Source organism: Lissotriton vulgaris, chromosome 10, assembly GCF_964263255.1.
Source record: "Lissotriton vulgaris chromosome 10, aLisVul1.2, whole genome shotgun sequence".
Classification (NCBI taxonomy): domain Eukaryota; kingdom Metazoa; phylum Chordata; class Amphibia; order Caudata; family Salamandridae; genus Lissotriton; species Lissotriton vulgaris.
Window position 1 is genome coordinate 346,408,706 of NC_141698.1, and position 18,626 is coordinate 346,427,331.

Here is an 18,626-nt window from a genome sequence, read left to right on the forward strand (position 1 = left end):
TTTCTCCTCCTTTTCACTTTTTATATGTGTGCTGCATCAAAAGAGCAAAGCTCCATTAATGATTGTTTATGTGCAGGAAGGTAAAGAGCTCTTCCACATCGTGAAAGAACTCGCCACCCCCAGATCCAGCTCCAAGGACATCCCATGGTCACAAGAACTATGCGACTCCCTGGCTACATTCTTCCACTGAAGATCACAGACATCTACAAACTAAAAGTATCCAGTATCCTCTGTTAAATTGGTAGAACAAGGTAATTCCAATATTCAAGCGCATGTATAATGCCCAATTGCCTTTAATACAACGTGTTCGATTACCCGGTTCCATACATGAAAAGCGTTTTAACCCAATGCATTTTGGCCCGAATTACCTTGTTCTACCAATTTAACAATCGTACAATATTATGAACATTAAAGAGGATACTGGATAAATTTGGTTTACAATGTTTTATCATCTGCAACCGCTGTGATGCAACCTAGGACTGGTATTACTCAATATCAGCATTTGTTTGTGACTATCGATCTTGCGCTCTTGAGGGCGAAGCGCACACCAGGATAGCTCCCCCTAAATGAATATCTTTGAACCAGAATCTACGTATTTTCATGTTTACTTGGTGATCCAATCTAAATGACCCAGCTCCCAAGGATTACAATGAAACCAGAGAAAAAAACGGAAAACAGTGGAGAACTGAACATTTTATGCATACCACAGTCTTTGGAAATCAAAGACTTTCAGCTATGAGGACTTACATCTTGGACTTTTCACATACTGTTATGTCTCAACTATTCGTGCTGACTTGTTCCATCATATATATGTGGATTTTTTCATCGTATCATGTTTGACAATCAGGCTATGGGTAATGAGGGTGTTACATAAGCGATGCATTTTAAACAAAACAGGGAAGGGCGGTGTTTTCGATTTAGTTACCAAGGGCGGTTCCACACTCGAGAATTATTGGCGGTAATGAATTGATCTGGGAAGGTTTGACTAACTGATAAGGTGATTCATGGGAGTTGTATTTCTTTGGGGGACGTCTGAACAGGTGGCTTGAAATGAACGGCTCATTAGGTCAGGAGTGGTTATGAAGTTCAAAACGAGCCGAATGAAATGTGAGAATGAAATGAACAGCACACAGGAAAAGAGTGGACATATTGACTGGAAGAACAGAGGTATGAGGGATTACCGAACATTATGTAGTTCAGCGGGTTTGTTTAACATCAAATAATCATGAAGTATCGACGAACTTGGGCTGTAGTCAGAAATTGTTGACTTGATAATATAATTTGGTAGCATTAAGTAACGCTCTTTAGAGGGAAAGCACTGTTTATGGGAGGCTTTAACACAGGAGATATAGACACGTATAATGTTTATCGCAATTGATTAATATTGTTGTGTTGAGGCTTTTAAACTAGTATAATGGGAATGTTTTTGATTTTCAAATTTACAGAAAAAAACCCTGATGAAGGGCCTGAAATGGCCCGAAATGCATTGGGTTATAACACTTTTCATGTATGGAACCGAGGAATCTAACCGCTGTATTAAAGGCAATTGGGCATTATACATGCGCTTGAATATTGGAATTACCTTGTTCTACCAATTTAACAATCGTACAATATTTTGAACATTAAAGAGGATACTGGATAAATTTGGATTACGATGTTTTCATCATCTGCAACCGGTGTGATGCATCCTGGGACTGGTATTACTCAATATCAGCATTTATTCTTTAGGCAAACATGATATTCCGTTTTGAATCTGTACTTGAATGTTCAGCTGAGCATTATTTTAGGCTGCTTACATATATATTGTTGCCACAATTTACATATATAGTTATCTGATAATGCTTAAGTGTAAGGTTTCCTTTTTTTTTTTCAGCCGATGGTGCGCCCCGGGCGTTTCATCCGTGCGCGCTGCCTCCTCTAGCGCCTTGAGGTCAGTCTCAACCGTTGCCTTCTGCGCCTCTCTGTCTTTGCGTTGGCCGGCAATTGCCGAGAGGGCGACTCCTCTGAGGACGGTTTTAAAGGCTTCCCACAGTGTCACAGCAGATTCCACGATTCGTCGTTACTTTCGAAATAGCGGTCTATCGAGAGGGTAAGCATCTTACGGAGGTCCTCATTACGAAGATACCATGCATTAATAGGCGCAGTGCACCCTTCCCTCCTATTCCCGATGGTGAGGTGGGCTAAAACTGGTGAGTGGTCTGAAAGGTGTCCTTTTTAGGTTTCGACTGGGGAACGGAGCTTTTAGCTCCGCCCCCAGAGAAATCTCATGTGTCTTACAGTGTACTCTTAGTCCCGCCCTCTGTTTCATTGGCTAGCTCCATAAATGGAGACTAGCCATTGGAACAGAGAGGCGTCCGTCATGGCCGGACCAGATTCGGGGGCGTTCCCGAGAATTTTTGGCTTTTGGCTACGTCATGCTACGTCAGCCAAAAGCCGGGAACGCCCCCGAATCTGGTCCGGCCGGGCCGTGCTTGCTGCTGTCCTGCCTTCCTCCTGCCATCCCCCTCCCCTCGCTGTCCTGTGCACGTTTCCCGCCTCCCTCCCGCCGTCCGTGTCCTCTCCCGCCCCCCTCCCGCCGTTCGTGTACTCTCCCACCCCCCTCGTCTTCTCCCGCCCCCTTCCCGCCGTTCGTGTACTCTCCCGCCCACCTCGTCCTCTCCCGCCCCCCTCCCGCCGTTCGTGTACTCTCCCGCCCCCCTCGTTCTCTCCCGCCCCCTCCCGCCATTCGTGTACTCTCCCGCCCCCCTCGTTCTCTCCCGCCCAACTCCTGCCGTTCGTGTACTCTCCCGCCCCCCTCGTCCTCTCCCGCCCCCTCCCGGGTTCAACCACGGCATTAGGAACATCTAAGAGTCGTTCTGCAAGTACAAATTAAAACCTAAACTCAAAGATTTGGGAGTATTGGTGGTTTCTTTGTTTTTCGCTCTCAAATTGTCCAAGGGCGAATACACTGCAGTATGGCCACCAGTTACACTAACTCGAAGTCGTTGTGCAGCTGAGTATCTTTTTCTTCTGTATACGTCACTGTGCACTCTTAAATACTAACTACGTCACTCATTCCTCCTCCTCTACGCAACGTCAGTGGCTGGTTCCAAGATGTCGGCTTGTGGACGTGGGATGGAGCTGTGGGCGCTGCTGCTGTTATGCGGGATGTGGGCTTTGGTGGTACGTGGGGATGGCATAGCTGTAGACGCCCCGAAGGCAGGGGGCGCGGCTGCCCCACAGCCACAGCAGCCGCAAGTCGTCATGTCCCCCGTGAGGCGTGGGCCCGGCGGATGGAAGCTGTCTGAGGATGAGGCCTGCCGGGAGGACGTGAGCCGTGTCTGTCCAAGGAAGACGTGGAACAACAACCTTGCCGTGCTCGAGTGCCTACAGGACGTGCGAGAGGTGAGAGTGCGTGCATTAATAGAGATCTGAATATCCCGGTTATGCGTGTGCTTCAGTAAAACACAGGACCGTTGACGTTCAAAGATGTATTGGGGACCACACAGCAGCTGTAGGTGACCCCGCCCCCTATTTTACCCTTGTTAGTGCATGTCAAGTTGTAACTGGGATCAGTCTGGCTGGGTGTTGTCCAATAGTCTAAGTTGTCAAAGAGGCATGATAGCGTTGTCAGATGGCAAGTCGTAGGTAGGAGGCAAATGCTTGGAGAAGTAAAGGAAGTTATCTTTTCGCGCTAGTGTTCTCAGAGTCGAGCTAACATTTTAAGCGTCGGAACGGTTGTGACCATAAAATGAAATTGAACAGAAGCTGAATGGTCTCCTTATCCTCGTTAGGCTCCCCGAGTGTGAATCTGAGCTTGAGGGTGCGAGTGTTATGCTCATTGATTGATTGAAACGTGGGGTGTGGCAGTGCCTTCAAAGGCTGGGGTGCGTGGGACTTCCTGTCTTATGGTTTGAGTTGGGGGGTACACGGCGTTGACCCTGCTAAGGGGTCCTCTCCCTGTGAATCCGTCACTGCTGTGTCAGCGCCCAGGCGTGGGGTGATGCTGTTGCCAGGATACCTTTAAATCCAGGGCTGGTAAATCTGTGCAGCCTTCTCGACAGTGGTATTGATTAGAGGGTTTGAACTGTGACCTTTCTCCTCATTGACTGCACCATGACCACCTCTGCACAAGTCATTCAGCAGGAACTTGAGGCGCAAGAATGAGCATGGTTAAACCTGAATATGGGATAAATGTCATTATGGGTGCATGGTGTACAATTAAAAATATGGAATATGGTCTCTTTTTTAAAACCACTCATTTGTGGTATGATAACTGAGGTGAAATAGTCTTGCAAAACAGGGTTCCCTTGATGCTTTGTTGAGATGCTTGATAAACGTACGTTGTCGTCTTAGACACACCGGGGCTCCAGGGTGTGTGTGTATGTGACTGCTCCAGAGTGTGTGTGTATGTGACTGCTCCAGTGTGTGTGTGTGTGTGTATGTGACTGCTCCAGTGTGTGTGTGTGTGTGTGTGTGTGTGACTGCTCCAGTATGTGTATGTCACTGCTCCAGTGTATGTGTGCGTGTGTGACTGCTCCAGGGTGTGTGCGTGCATGTGTGACTGCTCCAGGGTGTGTGTGTGCGCGTGCTCCAGGGTGTGTGTGTGTGTGTGACTGCTCCAGGGTGTGTGTGTGTGTGACTGCCCCAGGGTGTGTGTGTATGTGACTGCCTCAGAGTGTGTGTGTATGTGACTGCCCCAGAGTGTGTGTGTGTATGTGACTGCTCCAGTGTGTGTGTGTGACTGCTCCAGTGTGTGTGTGTGACTGCTCCAGAGTGTGTGTGACTGCTCCAGAGTGTGTGTGTGTGTGACTGCTCCAGAGTGTGTGTGTGTGTGACTGCTCCAGTGTGTGTGTGTGTGTGACTGCTCCAGTTTGTTTGACTGCTCCAGAGTGTGTGTGTATGTGACTGCTCTGGGTGTGTGTGTGTGTGTGGGGGGGGGGGGCTCTGGGTGTGTGTGTGTGTGGGTGGCTCTCTTCTGCCCTCACTCTCCCCTATGCCCCAGCCGTCCCCTCTCGCGTTTCCCCTCTATTTCCTCGTTGGTTCCTTGCTCTGCCTTTCCCTCTCGTTCTTCTCCCCGCACCCTGACCAGCTCAACCTCCTCCATTCGCCGTCCCTCCTGCCCGCTCACCGTTGTCCTCACACACCCCTCTCCACTTAGTATGCCCCCTCCTTTCCTTTCTCCCTCCCATCCTCACATCCTCCATTGATACATTGTACTCGCCCTATCTTTCTTTTGCTTTCCTCTTCCAAATCTACCGCTTGTTTTTAAAATGTATATTGCCTGTCCACCTCCTGCCCCTTTCCTGTACCCCCCGAACTATCGCCTTCTCTCCCTTTCGTTTCACCCTTCCAGACTCTTCCCCCGTTCTCTCTCTGTCCCCCATTTCTCTCTCTGTCCCCCATTTCTCTCTCTGTCCCCCATTTCTCTCTCTGTCCCCCATTTCTCTCTCTGTCCCCCATTTCTCTCTCTGTCACCCATTTCTCTCTCTGTCCCCCATTTCTCTCTCTGTCCCCCATTTCTCTCTCTGTCCCCCATTTCTCTGTCACCCATGTCTCTCTCTGTCACCCATTTCTCTCTCCTATTTCCCATTTCTCTCTCCATGTACCCCCCCTTCTCTCTCTCTCTCCCCCTTCTCTCTCTCTCTCCCCCTTCTCTCTCTCTCCCCCCTTCTCTCTCTCATCCCCCCTTCTCTCTCTCCCCCCTCTCTCTCTCCTCCCCTTCTCTCTATCTCCTCCCCTTCTCTCTATCTCATGTTCCTGTGACCCATGGCGTTGGCTGCAGGTGGGTTGGCACAACTCCTGTCAGAGAAGTGTCTCAATCCTGCTGTGGATTAGGGGCACGTGCCCCTGCTTGGTCCATGGTGAGGTGCTTTTTACACAGAAAAAGGTGTCTCTGTTAAACCGTAGTTTGAGAGTATTTTTAGTTATTGTGTTTTCTTATTGTACAAAACGAATCATGGTGGAACCGGAAATCTTATGCCAGAGCATCCCGGAAAACCCAAAAAGTGAAAGTGAAAAAAACATTTTGGAGAAAAATCACGTGATGTCACAGAAATCGCTTCATCTCTTAGTGGTGTTTAATGTAGGTGCATTTACAAACCCCAGCCCTCACATAAGGTGACTGAAATGACTCAGACCTGGCAGATTCTCTTGATGCCCATGAGCAATAGTAAAGAGCATGTTCACAGCTGAAGAGTGACCACTTCACCATTCATCCCTTTGTGCCTGCAGACAGAGCTGAATACTTCACCTTTCACCACTTTGCATCTTCAAACAGAGCTGACCACTTCACCAGCTGAGCATCATTTGCATAAGCGTCATTGACACCCCATACTACCGATTTTTTTATTACATATGGTTTCCACAATTACTTAAAGTACGTATGTTGTGATCGGTAGTCTGTCACCTGCTATACATTCCACCATACAGTTTAAGATTCTTTTTGGTATTTGTATTCATCCATTTACACCCTTTTACGTTAAAATAGCTATAGCTTTACTGTATAGTTGCTATAAAAGCTTATAATATGGTATAGTGGGCACTTAAAAAAAAATATCACTCCACTGCTAACAAAGCATGAATAAAAAACATTGCCATTTACAATGCCAGTAGCTCCAACTCCAACAAATGTGAGACCTATTGCAATGTAAACAACAATGCCATTTATTTAGAAGTAAAAAAAAAAAAAGAAATGTCATGAGCAATGCCAATAGCTCTAACTTTTCCAAAGGCGAAACCATTGCATTGTAAATGCTTGTTAAATATTATATCTGAGAAAACTTTCAATCACAAAAAATCCATACACTCAATCCCGCCCCTTTTCTTTTCAACTCCCCCAAAATGTTCTCAGCACACTTTTGCCTAATTTAATTTAAAGTCACCAAGGGAACAATTTTTTTCTACCATTGCAATAGTTACTAAAACATACAAGTATGTTGCCTGCTTTCACCAATAGAACTGCAGCAAAGCCAGTTCATTTAGGGTAAGTAACTATACACCAGTGGCCACATTTATTAAACTTTCATGCAGTGCAGCAAGCTACCTTGCTGAGCTGCTCCGTGAAAGGGACAGGGCCGGAATGCGCTGTATTTATCATTACATGGGGCATTCCTGTTCCTTCCTTGCACAGGCACCGCACCATGCAGGTACCCTGTGCCATGGCGCAAAGGGGCCTGTGTTGTAGGCACAATTGTTTTTTGTGGAGGAAGGGACAGCTTCCTGTACAAAACAACCCTCAGGGGCATTTTCCTCTTTCTAAGCAGCACACTTAACCCCTTCGACGCTCATGACAAGCTCAGCTCGTCATGAGTTACACCTCTCGTACGCTCATGACGAGCTGAGCTCGTCATGAACCGCGGGTTTTTAAAAAAAGTCAGAGCACAGCGGGATAATGTGCCGCACGCATGGTGTTAAAAATAGGAAGCAACAAGGAGAAATAAAGATATTAACCCTTGTTGTGCCTCTCCTGGGAAGGTGTTGCATTATGACGCATTTCCAGGTTTACCAATGTTGTTAAATCTGGGAATGCGCCTAGATCCATAGGTGGTTGCCTGGCCCCTAAGCATAGTCATAGGTGACTCAAAATCCTTGATAAATGTGCCCCAGAGGTTGTGTTGTCTTATAATATACATCTTGGTTGCCTGTATAGTCAAAGATCAACAGGTATTTCTTCAGATGTTTTATCTCAGTGGTGCACTTACCTCTGAATTTGCGGGGTCACAAAGCAAGTCTGCAGTGTTGTTGCCTTTACGAATTACTGTAGTACAATTTTTCACAATCTGCAGGTAATAGACACATTTTATTAATTCATGGATTGTACATCTAGATCCCATAAAGGGGAAGCATATTTCAGTTAATCAGTGCTTAATTTGTGAAACAATAAGTTCCAGGGCCCTCGTCAGGAGGCCACCACAGCCTGTACCACCCATTACCACTGCCAGCGCTGCCAATGACAGTTCCTACACAACTACTAACCATCACACTACTAACGTGTGACAATTCTGAGTGTTCAAGGCTGTCATAAATATACGACTTTCACTTCCTCTAGATACTCAAGTTTGATCGTCTTCTCGGCGCTCCGCCATGGCCGTTGCCGACCCCGGCGGGGCCGATCCGAGGACCTCACTAAACCATCCAATCGGTAGTAGCGACGGGCGGTGTGTACTAAGGGCAGGGACTTAATCAACGCGAGCTTATGACCTGCACTTACTGGGAATTCCTCGTTCATGGGAAATAATTGCAATCCCCAATCCCTATCACGAACGGGGTTCAGCGGGTTACCCGCACCTGTCATAAATATAAGAATGGCTTGGGAGGCAGGTATTTGTAGTTTTTAATGTATATTGAATGTATAAACAACTGTTATTGAGCTCATTGCTAAATTACACAAATAGCGCCACCATATGCCAGCTGTCAAAAGTGTTGACAACACGGTTGGCTCAAATTAAGCACAGCAGGTAATGTGGGTTTATCAGGTGGGAGTCCTGGCTATTTAGGGACAGAGATTGTGATGAAAGGAAAGGTAAACAGAAGACTGCAGACTTCGAGTCCAAATAATGTCAGCTGAGTGGTGAGCCTTTCCTTCAAATACGAGTACTTTGTTCTGCTTTCGGGGGGAAATTATTGCTTTGGTGTAGGATGGGGTAGAGGTGACCATTTTAACAGCTATATAGGTGTGCTTTTGGTGTGCTGCTTCGTAGGGGATGTTGTAACAACGCCTGCACTCTGTATTACGGTGAGCTGCTGCACCGAGGGGGCCTTTGACCAGGAACAGTTTGATCTTGGTTAGGGTGAGTGAACGATGCATTTTTAGGTTCACCTTGAATGAAATAATGTATGTCCTTTATGCATACAGTCAAATGACGCTAGAAGCACCCAGGAAAATATTTTAACACACAGGTCTGAAAAAGGACCCGCCATACAATACAGGTTATTTCCGTTTTCTTAAATGAGGCCAGACATTTCATTTAGCCACAAAACTTTCCAAATATCTTGGATAAAAGGTCATTGATGTTACTGGCTGCTCTGGAGAGAAAATCATAAGATATTACAATACTTCAGCATCTGGCCCAGGAGCATTATTTCTCTGCAGCAATTTATGTGTATGCTTGGCCTAATAGTTTATGCTGCTCTTTCAGTTTTGTTTGTTTGAGCTGGTTTAAAATAGTAAAAACTGAAGGGTGGAATCCTTGCTGAACGCTCAGGACTAGATTTACAAGAAACTGACACATCTGTAGCGATGCGTCAGTTTCCCTGTGCGAGCCAGGGATACCCATGCCCCACCAAGAATGCGCTGTATTTACAATACTGCCCACCATGGCGCAAGGATTGACAGATGCGTCAGAAATTCTGATGCATGTGTTGGCCCAATAGTCACGCATTGTTGAAGGTGTCTCGAAGAACGACGCAACTCCAGCAATGCATGTTGAGGCCCATACTTATTGTACTGCGTCACTTCTTATGCCTGCTTTAAGCAGGCGTAAGGTTTTGACCCAGTGGCATCTTAGAAGTGGCGCAGTGAAATCATGTAGATTTCACTGTGTCACTTTTACAAGGCTTTCCTAAGTGGGAAAGCCCACCCTGCATACATTATACCTGACGCAGGTGTAATGTTACGCAGGGCTTTATAACATGAGGCATCTCCCTAAATACTTCTCGTTGTAATTTGGTAGTACTGTTTACACCGGCGCTGCGTCACAAAAGTGATATGACAGCAGCGCAAAATTGTCGCAAGGGGCTCGTGAATCTGCCCCTCTGTCTCTGGCAGGGAGCAAGCATATGCAAATCAGTCCTTGTCCTCCTGCAAAAGGAATGGTCCAGCCCAAACTGTCGGTCAAGTCACCTTTGACAGGAACACAAGCAACACCAGGCTGGTTTAAGACTTGTTGGGTCCATTAATGAGGTGCAGCCTTCGATCCTATTGCACAACAAAGGCAGCTGAGAATTTGTCTGCCTTGCTAATTCTGAATGTAGCTGGTCCCTCTAACACCTAAGGCGCTATCTTTGTGCCACGTATAATTATAATTGTGCTGGTGGTATGTATGTGAAAATGGCAAGCTTCACAACTTCCCAAAGTTGTGAAGTTTATAGTCTTCTAAAATGTAATTTCATGAAAAAGAAGTTTTTTTTTTAGATTTTTTCTCCTTCCTTATTTCAGAGACAATTGATTTAAGATATTAAAGTAGATTTACAGCTTTTGCCACTAATCTTTGTGCATGATCCTGCACCTCTTTTTTGAAGTTCACTTTTGTTATATAATTGGATGGGCAAGGTAGTGCATTTAAATAACAACATTTAAGGTTCTGGTGAACAAAACTTCATGAATTGCATAACTTCATGAACTGCACAGACTCTTAAAAATGCAATTCTTTTACTTTTTTGCTTGATTATTTGCATTCATCAATGTATCCATGACATGGAGCAGATGGAAGCGATCAAAGTCCTACAGGCATTTCATGACCAGCGGCTCAATTACAGCTTGAAGGACTGGTCCCAAGTCACTGGGGGTCTGATGCCCTTCCAGAGCACCATGATGTCATGCTTTGCTGATCTGGACAAGAAAACACAAAGTGGACATTCTGGTGGTAGTTCTGCCCCACACAGGTCAGGCCTTCCAAGCTTGTGGAGCCAGGGTTTTTTTCAGCCGCAGTCCATGTTTATATGGTATTTCTCATGCCGGATCTCGCTGAGTTCTGCCATCTGAATAGTTCAACAACCTCTAAATGGGGAGGGAGAACCGGAGAGCCAACAGATGGGCAGATGGGTGAACTATCAATGTACATCAAGAGTCACTGTTACCACTTTTACATTTAATTAAAGTCCTAAGCATTGTTTTTCAGAAGTCTGTCTACAGCAGGTCGTGTAATGGGTAATCAATCAGAGGCCATTAAAGTATAAATGTGTAACCTTTAAAATGTAACTGGTAAGTGGACAATTTCCACTTTGATTTAGACCTGACTTTAGAAAAAATAATCCCTTGTGTAAAGCTGTTGATCCCAAAGGCACAGTTGGTTGGGACAAAAAAATGCCAGGGTCCTTTTTTACAAGCCCATTGCGCCACCGGTGTGTCACTTTTTTTTTAAATCACCGGCGGCAATGGGTATGCACATAATTACAAGCCACCTAAAGTCACCTTGCATGACTTTTCATGGTCTCGTAAATATGGGCCCCTTTCACGGGTTTGTGTGAAGGAGGCATTCCGTGGGTTATGCTGTGGGTGTTGCCGCGCAACATCCATGGAATTTGCCGCATTCCCAGATTTACAACATTTTGTAAAACTGGGAATGCCTCAGAAACCTACGCCTCCCCAGGGGAGGCATAAGAATGGGGCAACAAGGAGAAATTATTTTATTTCTCCTTGTTTTCCCTCTTTCTATGCTTGCTCATTCTGCAGCTCGCATAGAAAGAGGAAAATGCCATTAATGATTGTTTTTGTGCAGGAAGGTGTCCCTTTCTGCACAAAACAATAATCTTCTCATTGCAAGCACCTTTGCAAAATGAAGCAAGGGTCCCTGCGCTGGCACATGGCAGCCAATTGTGGACCATAACAGGAGAAAGCACAGGAATGCATCACATACTTGTTAATGCAACGCATCTCTGTGCTTTGAAAATGACTCAGCATGGCACAGCGCTGCACCATTTTCTTGTAGATGAAGCCCCAAGTCTCTAAATGTCAATTTTTCAGAATTGCACCTTAAAATCTGACTTCACCATTAAGGAGAGTTTTGAAATAAATTTCATTTTACTGTAAACATGCTACCTGTCCCCAATCTAAAGTTATCACTTATTAAACATAAAACATTAACCCAGTGTTAGTCAAGTAGAGAGATGGGACTAACAGCAGTAAAAAAGACTATAAGAGTTTTTTTTTACTGCTAGGACATGTAAAACTTAACCACACATGTCCTACTTTTTAAATACAATGCACCCTGTCCTATACGTGGTTAGGACATATGATAGCTGTGACATATGAGTATTAAACTTTAGGCCTGGGAAACGTTTTATTTTGCCAGGTTGTAATGGCAGTTAAAACTACACCCCAGGCTTCAGTGCCAGGCCTGAGATTTGTTTTAAAAGGTTCTGTAAGATCCTTTAAATAGGTGAAAGGATCACGCAGGAAAAATGTAGAGATGAAGAAATCCAGGTTTATTTCTTAGTAAAAGGAACCCATCCAGTTCTCTTTCAACCCCAGCAACAGTCTTCTCATCAATTGAATACCTACAATTCTTTCACCAGGGATACTAGGACCAGGCATGGAATTCCTAGCAACCATGGTAAAATGACATCATGGAAAGTTAAGGTGCACAGCATATCACAGGTTCCTTTGGTTGGTGGCACAATGAGTGTTGCAGTCCACTGGTGGTATTTAATTTACAGGCCCTGGCTACATATAGTACCATTTACCTGGGGCTTACAAATAAATACAAATAAATTATATCTACCAAACAAGTAGATGCCAATCGGACCATGTTTTAGGGAGAGAGCACAAGCATTTACCACAGGTTAGCAGGAAAAAAGTACACAATGTCCTAATACCAACAAAAACCGGTTCAGCAAACAGGGTGAAAGCATTTGGGGGTGACCCTACAAAATGGGCAAGGTCCAACAGATAGGTTAATACTGAGGTTAGGTTAACAGTGTTATACACATGTTAGAGAGTGGATGAAAACATGTTAAATAAAGTTAAACAAATAATAATTATAAACTTCCTTGGACCATTATAGTGCTTGTCATTTTTCATCACTTATCCTTCTAATCTTTTCCACTTCCTCAATATTTCTTTACCATTCTTAAATATTCCTGTCCTTTTCCCTTTTATTAAATTTGACTTGCCCATGTTCAGTATATCTTGTTTACATTGTTTTTTATCACCCTCTTTGCCACTGGCAGTAAATGGAGAATAAGGGCCTTATTTACAATGAGTCTGCGCCACAGGAGCATCTCTTTTAGAGCTGTTTTGGTGGTGCAGGGTTCTGCTCCAAATTTACCAGGTAGCACTTTGCTTGGCTTAATACAGCACTGTAAATATAGTTCCCTCTAACGCAGTTAGCACGGTTAAAGGGATGTGCAATGGGTTTTGCTGTGGGCATTCCCAGCAACACCCATGGCTTTTTGACAGTGCTCTGGATTTACGAGTAATTGTAACTCGAGTGCAGCGCCAAAAACATCCGGCTCCCCAGGGGAGGTGTAAAGGAGGCGCAATGAGGAGAAATACCGTTATTTCTCCTTGTTTTTCCTTTTCCTATGTGTGCTGCAGAATGCAGCACACATAGAAAAAGGGAAAAGCCTCTTGTGATTGCACCTGATTTTACTGGCTGGGTTTTATGGCTACTAAAATTTGATTACACGTGATTGGGCAGAGCTGTATCCCACCCAGAGATTCCATTCCGACCAACTCCTCGTTGGGCTCTAGATAGGTCCTTGATGTGCTCACTGATTTTCTTATTTTAGATTCCAGCCTTTTCATTTCATGGATCTGTGACCTATTGCTGTTGTGTATGGCAAACACTTTTCTTTTATATTTCAGTCTGGGAGTCCAAGACTCAAAGTCATTGTGCACCTGAGCAAGGGACATATCTGTTTTATTATCCACATCTGCAGCTTTACTTGCACAAGTTTGTGAACTGGCTGCTTCAGAAGAAGCCGAAGGAGTGTTGTGTGAAAAGTAAACTGCTTTTTTTTCCTTCAGAGTTTTATATAACACAAACTAGACCCGAAGATATCAGAGTGCTTTACATGAGCACCAGTTGCGTTACAGACAGACACATTCATTTTGTTAGGCACAAGCCCCTTGCACCTCATTTACACCACCGTTGCATCACTTTTGTGATGCAGTGGCTGTGCAAATCCTGCTCCATGGTGAGGGGGTACTTACAACGTGACGCATCTGGGAGATGAGTCACGTTGTAATGCCCTGCGCCACATGTAGGCGTTCCTGTGCGGGGGGGGGGCGTTCCGTTCCAGTCACTTTTAGGCCCATGCTTCGTCAAAACCCTGCACCTGACTGAAGCAGGCGTAAGGATTGACGCAGCATTAACTAGATAGGGCCCTTAGAGCATTGCTGGAGCTGCGTCACGCTTGTGACGCAACACCAGCAATGCGTCACTTTTACGGCACAGATGCGTCACGCATCTGTGCCATTTTTGCCCCATGGTGCATGATGGCGGAGCTGTGGCGCACAGTAACTGGTGCATCCCTGCAAATCAGGAGGGATGCGCCAGTTATTGTAAATATACCCCTGGGAGATTAAGTGAAATGCCCATAATCAAAGGGTGTTGAGAGTCTCTGCCGAGACCCGAACCTGGTTTCCCAGCTTCGGGGTGGACTGCTCAAGCCCCCAGGCTACATCTTCGCCTCACCCAAAAGGTAAAGTGAGGCAGCTTCTTCTTTACACATCACTCCCTATTTTGACCGACATTTGCCCACAGCACACCAGATTAGTAGGCCTGTAGCATTTAGCATATCCAGTAAAATGAACAATCTGATTGGCTGACCAGCTCCCACTGTTCCACTCCAGCTGGGCAAAAAATTACTTATAGCTGTAACAAAAGCGTAGGGCGCGCATGCAGGGAGTCATTCTTTTACAATGCACGGTTGAACTATGGAACTCGTTACAGCTGCTACTCATGACTTGTGGTTGATTCTTTAGTTTGGTAAGGCACCAGTTCTGAGTCCACCGTCTTCTGGCGGCCTATATCATTCACCTGTGCAATCTAGGATTTGCTTTTGTGATACACAAATAATGATGATGACAATGATTGCATGATGGTTCATATTTTGGTGATTAGAAATTTGCAGGATTGCAGAATTATCAGCCTGGAATATTAAGTGCAGGAAGATTGCGATATCTTAATGTCTTATCCAAAATATTGATTTCAAGTTATTGAGAGGCAAGTGCATTTATGGATGTATAGACTTACTATTTGAGGCGGCCTATCTGCTTACCTTGAAGATATATATCATCATGGTACATATATATGTAGTTAGGTATAGAATATATATATATACTTACCAGTTGATATTTTTGTTCTGAATATTTTGGCTACAAAATTTGGGTACCATAATATTTCCTATTCGATATTCAGGATCCACACATTTTCTTTTGAAACAATTCAAAGAGAAGGGCAATCTTAGTGACTTTAGTTAAGTCACCTGTTTTCTTATGGAAACTAAAGACTTACACCACCATCCTTGAAATCACACTCTTCTGTTTTTTTTTCTTCTGACTCCTGGCACACAGTTTCTTGGATTGTGAAAGTCAGCTGAGCAACGCTGTTAGATTTGTTCTGCAAATATACAAAAACATGGGAACATCACACATAGCCGTGGGACTGCCACAAAACGTGAGTTCAACACAATAAATACTCTTGAAGGCTAAATTACCACTGGCTAGGTTCTATTGGACCATACAATGAAGACCTATTTCAGCTGGGGGAGGATCTTGGCAATGAGAGACCTACTAGTAAATCTTTTCGGAGGCATAAGGCCTCCAAGGAAAGAAGTGCCACCCTCTTCCATCTGTTGGTTGATGCTCACAGAGAACAAGGTGAGGATTTAGAACTTAGCTTCTGAAAACTTTACATCCCTCCTCTTCTGGGCAATTACAAATATTTAACTTTATTTGTTCTGTTATTTATGTGTACCTTAGCATTAAATGCTGCCATATTCACTACATTCCTCATTACCGAGGGTGTTGCCATTTCTTCTCACCCCCCCACACAAATCCAGTACTTAACAATGTTATCATTAATGTTCCATTCTTTGATTTTGTTTGACATAACATTACATAGGCTTAACTAACTTGTTACTCACTTAACATGGGTCATATAATATTTTAATGAATGATGTTTCTGCGCTGATTCGAACGATCTCTTTAGCTACCCTAGCACAGTAGCTTTGGGTTTGGTCACTAATTGTGCTCTGCCATAGCCAGGACCATTGGAATATGTGATACTTTGGCCATGGATTGTTTCGCATAATTATGGATTTTCCGCATTTGCCACATAATCCATCACCTGCGTAAACTGCAAGTTTTAACATGGATCCAGACACTTGTACATTTAGCCCCATTTTTTTTTATCATCAACAGTTTTGATCATCTGGCACAACTGGAACGGTTGGCCAAAAATTACTCAGGATCTGGCTGAAGCATATTGGTGATTGTCAGATTTAACCCCTTCGATGCTTGTGACGGAACCATTCCGTCATCAGTTACGGTTGGGCTGTGCTGATGATGGAATGGTTCCGTCACGACCACACCCATTTCAATAAGGGCCAGCACAGGAGGAGAATTCCATCAGCAGCGATGGTGTTAAAACAATTCACAATGAAACCTAAAGGAGGGATGCATTACTGTTTGTGTATGAAAGGGAAGTCATTTCCCCTGTGGTAAATGTACCAAATATGAGCAGAGAGAAGGACTGTGTGCAATGAGATGCACATCGACTCCCATATTAATATTCATGTGTCAGAGTATGGCTGTGCACAGCAGCTGTCAGTAGATGAATGGAGACCTCCAAGAGTCGCTGCATACACGCAGGGCGCAGCCATATCTTTCTAAATGGCACTAACATCGAGCCACTGGAAAATGGGCACATACATATTTGAAGTGTCCAATATTCCCAAAGCACTAGTGCATTGTCTTATCGCACAACAGAAGAATGGAATTCCCCTCTAGTGGCCTTTTTCTCTAGGAAAACACATGTTTGACAAGTAGCCACTTTGGACCTGATTTGCAAAGGTAAACATACATTTTGTGTAAGTTTGATGTTTTTCGATATTCACAAACAAACAATTTAATACTAACTTTTCGATCGAGGTGACTCCACATTCGGGCAAGCAACTCCGTGCATGAAAAGATAGACTTGTTCTATCTTTTAATGTGTGGAGACTTCACAGTTGTAAAGATACTACTAGTAAAATACCTTTGTAAATAGCAAATAATCATTATCTTGCACAAAAGTGTAAGTTTACCTTTGCGAATCAGGCCCCGTGAACTGTATTGCACTAAAAATGATCACCTATAGAAAGTATTGTTAATTTAGAGCTGCCTACCACACACTGCAAATTAGTCACCATTCAGTGCAGTCTACTTACAACACACTGCAAATGAATAAACATTCAGTACATTCAGAGAGTAAAACACCACTAAAGCACACAAGAGCAGACAAAGTATTATTGTGCCACCTGGCACACTTTCTGCAACCTAGCTACAGGTCTATTTTAAAGTTATGGCATTGTAAATCCTATCCTATGAGAAGACAGTAAAGACAGAAAATTGTTATTGCTTGAGTCAAAAAATGTTTTACTCTCCACTTTGCACATTGTTTTCTATTTTTGGTATGTATGGAGGCAATTGTCAATGCTGACGGGTTTCAGGTCAGTGCCTATAGCCATTGCTTCCTAGAGTGTTCAGTACATTGTGAATCAGTCAACAGTGCAGCATCATATACTTGTACTTTTGTGAAGGAAGACATTACGGGATGCGAGTGTGCTCACTTCAAAATTACCACTAGCCCTCACTTCTCCCTATCTGGCCTTCTCATTTATAGACCCCCGGGGCCCACCTCCAAATTTATAGAGGAACTCCTAGAGACAGCCCATGCCCTTGTTGCCAGCTCACCTAACTTTACGATCCTGGGGGACTTAAACCTCCATTTTGACACCCTTGAGGATCCGACCATTAGTAATCACCTAGCAGACCTTACTGCGCTACAACTGACCCCTCGCTTACTATCCCCCACTCACTCTGCTGGCCATCTACTCGACCCGGTCTTTACCAATATTCCGGAAGTGAAGGTGGACCCCCCTAAACCTATGGGATGGACAGATTACTCTCTGGTCACATTTGTGATCACGACCGCCACTCAGCCCAAAAAAGCGCTGCCCGTCTCCCGTTTTAATCGGCCCTGGCACAAACTCCACAGTACGGACTTCCCTGCCAGTTTAGGTGATCCCAATCTGGATACTGCGAGCGACATCAATATGGCATACGCTACTTTTCAAGAGTGGATTACGAAAGGACTCGACACTATCATACTAGCTAAATGGACTAGAGGACGGAGTACCCCCTCTAATCCATGGTATGATGAGAATTTGAAAAAGATTAGGAAAGAGTGTAAAAAGGCCGAACGCCAGTGGAGGAAAGACTACAGGGACGAGGAGAAAACATGCTATCTGGCCAAACTCAAGCTATACCACAAAGCTATACGCATGTCTCGAGCCTCTTTTTATGCTAAAGAAATTGAGTCCAGCCCCAACCCCATGAAAACTATTTTTAAATTGGTGCAAAAACTTCAAAACGGTGGCAACCCGCCCTCATGCATCTCCTCCACTCAACAGTGCGACGATCTGGCCACCTTCTTCACTGAAAAGGTGAGAAAGATCTATAACACCTTCTCTCATACCCCCTCTGTTTGCACCGGTGATTCCAATGAGGCTCTCCAAGGCTCTAAGCTCACCCTTCTACCGGCTATCTCTCTAGAAAACCTAGCTACAATCTGCAGAAAGGTGAAATCGGGTTCTCCTTCAGACCCCATGAGACCAGCCCACTTTTTAAAAGCGTTGGAATTCTTCCTACCTTCATTGGCTAAACTCCTTAATCTTTCCTTTACATCAGCCACTGTGCCCACATGTTGGAAACAGGC

General features: G+C 44.5%; 1 protein-coding gene across 2 annotated transcripts in view; it reads right to left on the minus strand.

Moving 5' to 3' along the window:
- Nucleotides 1-18,626, minus strand: part of LOC147685218 (cathelicidin-1-like) — a 177,915-nt gene that overhangs the window by 132,182 nt on the left and 27,107 nt on the right. For both annotated transcript variants that reach the window (XM_086941127.1, XM_086941128.1), the window contains exons 2-3: nucleotides 15,162-15,266; nucleotides 7,683-7,760 (exon numbers count right to left, since the gene is read on the minus strand). In XM_086941127.1, coding sequence (XP_086797253.1) covers nucleotides 7,683-7,760; nucleotides 15,162-15,266 — 183 coding nt within the window. The remainder of the gene's footprint in view (nucleotides 1-7,682; nucleotides 7,761-15,161; nucleotides 15,267-18,626) is intronic.